This window comes from Salvia miltiorrhiza, chromosome 2, assembly GCF_028751815.1.
Source record: "Salvia miltiorrhiza cultivar Shanhuang (shh) chromosome 2, IMPLAD_Smil_shh, whole genome shotgun sequence".
Lineage (NCBI taxonomy): Eukaryota > Viridiplantae > Streptophyta > Magnoliopsida > Lamiales > Lamiaceae > Salvia > Salvia miltiorrhiza.
In genome coordinates this window covers 61,975,649-61,984,473 of record NC_080388.1, presented here as the reverse complement: position 1 = coordinate 61,984,473, position 8,825 = coordinate 61,975,649, and the positions used below count along the sequence as shown (strand labels likewise).

Here is an 8,825-nt window from a genome sequence, read left to right as displayed (position 1 = left end):
GAAGAAAACATCTCTTTAAATAATTTCGTCCCTTTTTCCTATTTCCCTTCTTTTTCAGGATTTGAAAATTGAAAATGAATTGATGCGGCGTGATTATATATAGTTGGAGTTGGTAAATTCCTATTGGAGATTTAAAGTCCATAACTAAAGGTGAGAATGTGGTGCGGTGTATGATGAAGATAGTGATTTGATGTATTTAATTAATTTTTTCTATTCACATTTTATTGTTTTTCCAACTATATTTCATTTAGTAAGTTGGACACGCTAACAACGCTTAGTAATAAATAAATTAAAATTTTACTAATTGATATTATTTGTTTTTCCAAAACGCTTAGTATTATTTGCAAAATCAAATAGATTTATTGTTTTTCCAACTATTGTTTCATTTAATTAGTTGGACAAGCTAACAACGCTTAGTAATCCTATAAAGTAATATATTTCTTTTTAGATTAAAATAGAGGTTGGTATTATTTGCAAAATCATATAAAGTTTATAGTTTTTAAGATTAAGTATTTCTAATATTATTTATTTTAAAATTATTTAAATATATTATATCATGTGGATAGATCTGCCATACATGTTTACATTATTTTGTAGAAAATTATATCTATATTTCGTTTGTAAAAAAAAAAAAAAAAACTCGCATCTTCATTGAATCATCATAATAACAAGAAAATCGTGGAATAATTGTATTTTTTTATGAACTTCGTATATTTTTAGGAGAATCTATCTTCGAATCTCGTTTTTATTGAAAAGCTTATATATTCGATTAAAAAGTAAAAATAATGCAGTTGAATTTACTTTTGGGCCAAGTAATTTTAATGTCCCAATCTTCCATTTATTTATCTTATTTATTTTACTACTATATTTTATTTCCCTAATTCCCACTATCGTGTAGGATCCATTTCTTTGCAAATATCAGCCAATTAAAGAGCGTACCACAAATGGCCTCGTATTCGAGAATGGACACATCTTTTGTTTCCATTAGCTGTATTTCTTCCTTATCAATAAATAAAAATAAATAGGTCCCCCACAATGCCAAGACCGACTTAGTGATATTAATTTTCAAGCTAATTACAAATTAATCAATTAGATAAAGTATGTAAATATCCGCCCAAAACAATAGTAGCTCTAAAGAATAAGTTTTGTACGTTGAATTAATTTAAAATAAACGCTTTACCTACCAATAATTACCTTTCACTTTCAACAAGCTTATTAACATGCATTTGCACTAAACTATAAGCAAAAATTAGCAAAGCTAGATTAGAAAAGAGCCCATCTACTTTTTCAAAAGAGTTTTTGGTTAAGAATAAGTATATGCTACCATTATTCACGAGTATTTACCGTCAAAAATATTGATTCCTAGTTGATAATTCAGGGATACTTTTATTTGGACAAAAAATTCACTATTTTATATATATCCCTTCAAACAAATATGACCATGAATACTTTTATAGGACCAGAAAGTTTTTTTAATTACTTAAAATAAAACCTAATTTCACGATCACAATCATCAACTTATGAGTTACATAAAAGTTAAAGCACAGTTTACCAATTTTACCGGTCATACTGAAACGGTCCTACTTGAAGAATTACATGCGATTCTTATAGCGATTGGTTATTGTCTGAAAAATGATACGTGACCGATAGTCGTTTATACCGACTCGAGGCTTGCAGTTCATGTCCTTTAGGATTCTTCTCATGGCTCGGATTCTCTTTGCGATATCTTTGGGAGGCGTTTGCTCATGCTAGACAATATATTGTGGTTGATTTATTGCATATACGACGAGATGCTAATAGAGCGGCTCATGAGTTGGCTCAGTTTTCTTTTTCTGTTTCTGATGCTGTTATTTGAAAGGTCGATTTTCCTTATTGGCTTCTAAATAATGTATTCACTGATTCGTCTTAATATTATTCCGCTCATTTTGTTTCAAAAAAAAAAAACCAATTTTATTGATCTCTTTGAAGCTAAAAAGCAAAATATCTCATCATACTTTGATCTTTATATTAAGAATTTGATGATTTTTGTCGTAATTTATGAGATACAAAATAAAATTAAAATAATTAAACTACTTAAAAAATTTATTGGTAAAAATAATCCGACAATCTCTCTCAAGTTTAGTATTCAATCTTTATTTTGATTTTGTAGTACTACCGATTTGTCAAATCTAATACATACTCATACGTTTCCACTTTTCAGTCAAATGAATTGCGTGGTCGGCTGAAATAAAACACACGAAATCTCTTCTTTAAATGTAAAATATTTTACCTTAACAAAACAATCCCAAATATTTTATTTTAATTTGGTTTGGAAAAAATTGACATGTAAAGAAAATGACGGAGAAAGCTTAACGGCAGGTAAAGCAAAGACATTTCCCGTTAGCGGAGCCCACATCTTCTTGGCACACTGATTTTGTTAAATTAAAGAGTTTATATTTATTCATAATTTTTCCATGGTGTGGGTCCCAAGCCATGGCTCCTGTTCTGGGCCCAGTGTTAGAACACAGTCGAACCTTCCGCCTATTATAAGAAGTGCGCGAGGACTCTCCGTTTCTCGCTACTCTGCAAACACGCACTCGCCATTTCTCTCTCTCCTTTCGCTCACTTTCTCCCTAATATTCGTCAAAAACAAATTCACGGCAATCTTAGCAGTCTACGAGCTCCAGAAGAGTCTCACTCAACTCGACTTATTCTGCCTCTGAAATTCCCATTTCTCAGTCTGCTGTTGTTCTCCTGCCCGTTTTATCGTCAAATTTTCGATTACGTTTCGAGGTATGTATTTGGATATCTGATTTTTAGTTAGTTTTGATTTTGATATTTGCTTCTCGTCCGGGGGGAATTAATTATTCCTTGTGTGTGTGTGTGAATATTTTACATTTAATTTCAGGACCTTTTTGCATGAACAGTTAATGGTCCCGTTGATCTAATTTACGTTTGTTTATGGCATTTGGTTGTTTTGCTGTTTAAATCTGATTGAATTTTTAATTAATGTCTTTTTAAAATTGTTTTCTTAACCTGCGGAGTCTCGTTCGGCCGTTTTTGGTAGCTGATTTATCTTTTTATGTATAAATTGATTGATTTGATTGAGTTAGGCTTGTTTGCTCGTTTTATCTCTGCAAGGTTTTACTGCTTCCCTTAAACCCTCGTTGTCGAGAAATTCCTTTTGAGATTCTTATCGAGGTCTCTGTCTGTTTTGGTTGTAATTCTGTTCCGCAGTGAAAATCAATGGAGCAATTTCCTAACCACGAGCTCGAGTATGTTGTCGACGATTACTACGACATCACTGATTTCGAGGATGAAAACGACTCTCCGAGAATCGGAAGTAGATCCATGGATGATGACTCTGCTGACTCCGATTTTGAGGACGATTTTGAACTGGTAATCCATTTTGTTCAGAATTTCAGAAGATAGGGCATCTCAAATTGTTCATTTCAGCCGCAAATTGATTTCATTTTATTTATTTATTCATTTGTTTTAAAAATGTTACAGAACAATCCAATGACTGATACATCGGCTTTAGAAGTCAAGAAAGGAAAGGATATTCAAGGAATTCCATGGGAAAGGCTCAATTTTACTAGAGAGGAGTACCGTGAATCCCGTTTGAAGCAATACAAGAATTATGAGAGTCTGTCACTCTGTCGCGAAGACCTTGAGAAGGTATCTGATGTTTTGATTTGTCTATTGTCGTTTGATTTCTTGTATTGGCCCTGCTATATTTGGGGTTAGGGCTCTAAGTTCATTTTTAGCTTTTGACCACGTAACCACCTGTTCGGCAGTGGCTACGTTAATCACGATTGAAGCTCTGATGGAACATATTAATTTGCAACCATAATGAGTTTTTGTCTTTGTTGGTATATTGCTAATTGTGTGTGTTGCTAAGATTTTGTGTTTTCCATTGCAGGAGTGCAAAAAAGTGGAGAAAGGCCACAACTTCTACGATTTTCAGTTTAATACAAGGCTTGTCAAATCCACGATAGTCCATTTTCAGGTATAGATTGTCTCATCTGGTTTTGTTGTTTTAAATTCATACCGTGACTATGTGTTAGTTTTTTAACTTCCCTCCTGCAACTTTGTGTATCAGTTTTTACTTGAGCCAAGTGGATCCATTTGATTTGTTTTTTTCATTATTTTGATCTTTCATATCAACATACTTCCTTCTATTTTGTTGGTATTTTTTTTTTGGTGGCTGGTTGAAGGTTGGAATAGTTCTGCAATGAGATACGTAGTATCTCAAGCAGATGTTTTTGTTTATTGTATTGTAGTTAGCAGTAGTTAGTAGTTTTCTCTTAGGCCTTCCATGGATCATGCTGATGGCATACTAACTGTGAGGGTTGTTGAATTTCTTTGTTCAAGACTTTTACGTGATGTTTTTTTTCCCCACACAAGGCATAAGTTTGTTTCTTTAGATCCACATTCATGACCTGTTGGTATTTGGTTATTGATGTTTAAATGCATCTGCATCTTGCATCTAATATTAGTCTGCCCTAATTTTTTGTTCTATGAACTAACTTGTAAGTTCTCAACACTAATGTAAGCATCAGAATAGTATATGGTTTGAAATGGCTGTCAATATGGCATATTTAATATAGATTTTGTTGTTCCCCAAATATAACATTTCAGTTGTGTAGCTATTGACCTTAGCAAAGATCATTACTCGTTAAATCTTCCACAATTTCTGCTGAATAATGGGGCTTTGCCAGGTTCGTTTTGTTGCTTTGTTAATAAAAGAAGAGTTCATAAATACTTCTTACTTCTCAAAGTTTGGGAATAGTAACATATTTCTTTAGCGTCAAATTTGCTGTAAACTAGCATTAGTTGTTTATGTAAGTTTTGATTTAGATTTTATCTTTTTGCCTTGCCCAGGTCACTAACTTTGGCCTGGGCCTTGTATTCACCGAATCCTTTCTGTGCAGATTGTGAACATATTTACCAGAGACTCACATGAATAAATTTATAGTAGAAGATCTGTTATGGGAGGTACCATATTGAGTACTTGTTACCACTTACCAGGCTATGAAACCACTTTGTTTCTGAAACCTGCTTAGGTGAGCATATAATTGTTGTGGTTTCTTCTTTACTGTGTTTTTGGGAAGTGTAGGCAACGTGTGTGGCTTCACAAACATGTTTGTTTTAATGTTCCATAATATGCCACAGCACTATCTCCTGTGTGCAGAGGGTGATGCATATGAGACTATTGGGTATATTCATTTTTGCATTCTTTATATTTCTTTTATTTTGCCTGTTTTTGACACTTAATAGGTGCCGATGACATTTAACTCGACCGTAGTTTTGTTGTATGATCTGGCTATGGAGGATGGATTTCTTTGTGCTGTCCTGTGGATTATTCTTTAATGTTTTCATCTTCTCTTAGTTGACCTTGTATTTACTCAACTGGTTATTGCTTTTTTTAGGGCGTTTGCTAGAATTATCTAGTCAATGCAAATTTTGGTCATTGGAGACTAATACTTCTTCAAAGCATTCTGATTAGACTAACATGTATCTCAATTGCCTTATAATTTAACCCATGGCACGGGATTGCTACTTCTTTATTTCAGCCTTAGAAGCAGATTGCAGTTTTATCTGAGCAGCTGGCGCAATAAAGGACACATTCCATATGGTATGATGGGGGATTAACTGAGCATTAAAGAGTAGTATTGTGTGTGTGGGTTATTAGGGCCAAGTTATACTCCTTTTGATTGCTGGTTAGCTTGTTGTAGTTGTTTCTTTGCATTTGCGATCGTGGATAGACCACTGTGAGCTGAACAATTAGCATTCATGCATGCTCTTCCTTTTTCATAGTGTGTCAAGTCTCGGCATTACTTTTTCCCCAGAAATCTCATCGTGCATGGGGTGCTTTCTTTATTTTGGCTGGCTAAGTTAGAAGCTATTCAATCTCACCGTCATCTAGTCGTGTGTCTGTAAATGTTGTGGTGACCATAAATAGTTCTTAGCATTTGTTTTTTATTGTGTGCCACCTTGCGAGATGTGTTGTCATCTGGATCCTCCATTCGGGCATTTCTCCTATAACTTTGTGCACTTTTAGATTCCATGCTTTCTGGTGTTCACAGTTTATTTATTATCACTTTTTCCATCGAGATTGCAGTACCTGGGTTCATATTCTTGTTTTTGTTTCCCCAGAAATGCTTAGAGACTACACTCTGCATTTGTGCTGTAAGATAAAGCCAACGCCAGTCTAACAGTGGTTGTTATATGTGATGTGTTTTCTATTTTCCCCCAAAAACTTTTCAGTTGAACCTTCATGCTCTCTGACATTTGCAATTTTATATGACTTGTATGTTTCGTGATGTTACTCTTGCATTTGTGGTACGAATTATCACACACAGATTTCATTTGTCCTGGTGATTTGTTTGCACTTCGGTGTTTAGGAGGTGATATGGGGTCTCAGGATTCTGACATATAGGTAGTAGTGTGCTTAACAGCATTGCAAAGCTAACAGCAAAACGTTTTTGTCGGGGTTTCCCCTGGTCTTTTACAATTCGAGAAGTTTTGGTTTAAAATTGTTGATGCACATCCCTGTGAAATGTTTGCCCTATCTGGCGAGTTGTTGATTGTTTGAATGGACTATAACCTTGCGCACATTCCTTTATTTGTTTTGCACATTTGGTGGAAATTGCGGTCGTTTCCTTTGATTGTTTAGATTCGTGCTTTGGCCTATGAATGCCTACTAACAGTAAGTTCCCACCATTTCAGCTGAGGAACCTGTTATGGGCAACTTCAAAGCATGATGTATATCTGACGCAAAATTACTCCGTGATGCACTGGTCATCCACACAGAGGAAGAGTAAAGAAGTAATTAATGTTGCTAAGCCTATTGTCCCAATCCTGGTAAGTTCCATCTCCTCATATCTTATCATGTACGCTACGGGGTTTATCATCTGACATAATTGGTTATCCTTTGACAGAACTCCCCTGGATCTATGGCTCAGACTCTTTCAAGAGTTCAAATAAGCACCATGACCGTGAAGGACAACCTAATGGTGGCAGGTGGTTTCCAGGGAGAGGTTATGTGCAAGGTATATTTCTGAATGTTCGTTACCAATTTCTTATGTGTATCCCATGTTACGCGAGCTCACTTCTCTTTACATGTATATTTACTGTGAATGCAGTATCTAAACCAACCTGGGGTTGCCTTCTGCACTAAAGTAGCCACTGATGAAAATGCCATCACCAACTCTGTCGATGTTTATCACAATACCAGTGGCGCGATGAGGGTCATCACTGCGAACAACGATGCCCAAGTGAGGGTCTTGGATGGGGGAAACTTCTCGTGCCTGAACCGTTTCACGTTCCCGTGGTCTGTTAATGTAAGTGAAGCTTTTGGCCATTTCCTGAGATGCTATACAAAACGCAGTCTTTCGACCTCCTACTTATGTTAAGCTTGATTGCAGAACATTTCTGCTAGCCCAGATGGGAAGTTACTTGCGGTTCTTGGCGACAGCCCCGAATGTTTGCTTGCAGACGCTCAGTCGGGAAAGGTCGGTTTTCGCTAACATAAACGACATAAGTGCTTCATCAATGCGTCTAAATTTGTCAAAAGCTCAAGCTCTTAACTACTAGCATCCACTTTCCTTGCAGGTTGTGAGCAACCTAAAAGGGCACCTAGACTACTCGTTCGCGTCCGCTTGGCACCCAGATGGCAACATCCTGGCAACGGGGAACCAAGACACGACGTGTAGGTTGTGGGATGTAAGGAACCTATCGGAGTCTGTGCACGTGCTCAAGGGAAGGATGGGTGCTATCAGGGCCATCCGGTTCACATCTGATGGCCGTTTCATGGCGATGGCAGAGCCAGCGGACTTCGTGCACGTGTTTGACACGCGATCGGACTATGCAGCTGGGCAGGAGATTGATCTGTTTGGGGAGATCGCCGGTATCTCCTTCAGCCCCGATGCAGAAGCGTTATTCGTGGGTGTTTCAGACCGAACATATGGCAGTTTGTTGGAGTTCAACAGGAGAAGTTACGACAGCTACCTTACCTGCATTTTTTAGTGCTAGAGGATGAGAACGTTTTGCTCTGGATGGTTGATTTCTGTGACTTTTATCACGCAGAAAAAAGAGAAGTTTTGCAGATGTAAATGGTTATTGGCGTTCGTCGTGTAAATGGAACAGTTTGTGGCTTTTTAGGGGACATTTGTTTGGCTTTTTAACTTTTATGGTTATTTTTTGTGGTAATTGTGTATATATTAATGTTAATGTAAATGTATAATGTGTTTCTTTGCTTTATTTCCTTGAGTTTGGCAACACTCTATTATTGCTTGTCAATCTAATCGTTAACAAAGAAAATATAACGTTACGTCACCTTACATACGTTGATAATTTATACTAACATTCTATTTTATAAATTCTTAAATAGGTTTATAAAGTTGAAAATAAGCTTCTTAAAGTGAAGCGGGTACATTCCTGGGCGAGAAAAGATTATGATGTCTAGGTTTTAGGGGAAATGGTTGGTATGTAAATTAATTGATGTTTGTGAATACCGAAAACTATTTGAGTGAGTTTTTGGCATGCCACTAGTCTCTTCCACGGATTTGGGTGTTTTTCGCTGTGACTTAGTTTTCTGCGTACCATTCATTACTGATTTGGGCTAGAGAGAGAAGAGAGTAATGTAGAATAAATTCTTTACCTAGTCAATCTACATTGGAATGCTATTTCCTTTCTCAAATTGGATTAGGCTTATTTCGGGGCTACACACACACACAGACGTGTCGGCAAGGGCGAATAAGTGTTGTAAGCACAAGATAGAAAATTTATTCTTGAATTATAGTAGGATTATTAGAAATTTATTCTTGAATTATAGTAGGATT

General features: G+C 36.1%; 1 protein-coding gene across 5 annotated transcripts; it reads left to right on the top strand.

The window, feature by feature from the left end:
* Positions 1-2,505: 2,505 nt before the first annotated feature.
* LOC131010886 (uncharacterized WD repeat-containing protein C2A9.03-like) lies at positions 2,506-8,244 on the top strand. Of its 5 annotated transcripts, XM_057938583.1 has the most exons (9): positions 2,506-2,772; positions 3,217-3,378; positions 3,490-3,657; positions 3,902-3,988; positions 6,712-6,846; positions 6,924-7,034; positions 7,128-7,325; positions 7,410-7,496; positions 7,597-8,244. In XM_057938583.1, exons 2-9 carry the CDS (start codon positions 3,226-3,228, stop codon positions 8,008-8,010), a joined length of 1,353 nt encoding a protein of 450 aa, XP_057794566.1. In that variant the 5' UTR covers positions 2,506-2,772; positions 3,217-3,225; the 3' UTR covers positions 8,011-8,244. The 5 variants fall into 5 exon arrangements, with proteins under 5 accessions (XP_057794566.1, XP_057794568.1, XP_057794571.1 ...); XM_057938588.1 differs by lacking the exons at positions 2,506-2,772; positions 3,217-3,378; positions 3,490-3,657 and adding an exon at positions 5,556-5,617 and having other exon boundaries at positions 3,970-3,988; XM_057938587.1 differs by lacking the exons at positions 2,506-2,772; positions 3,217-3,378; positions 3,490-3,657; positions 3,902-3,988 and adding exons at positions 4,004-4,700; positions 4,914-5,617.
* Positions 8,245-8,825: the final 581 nt, after the last annotated feature.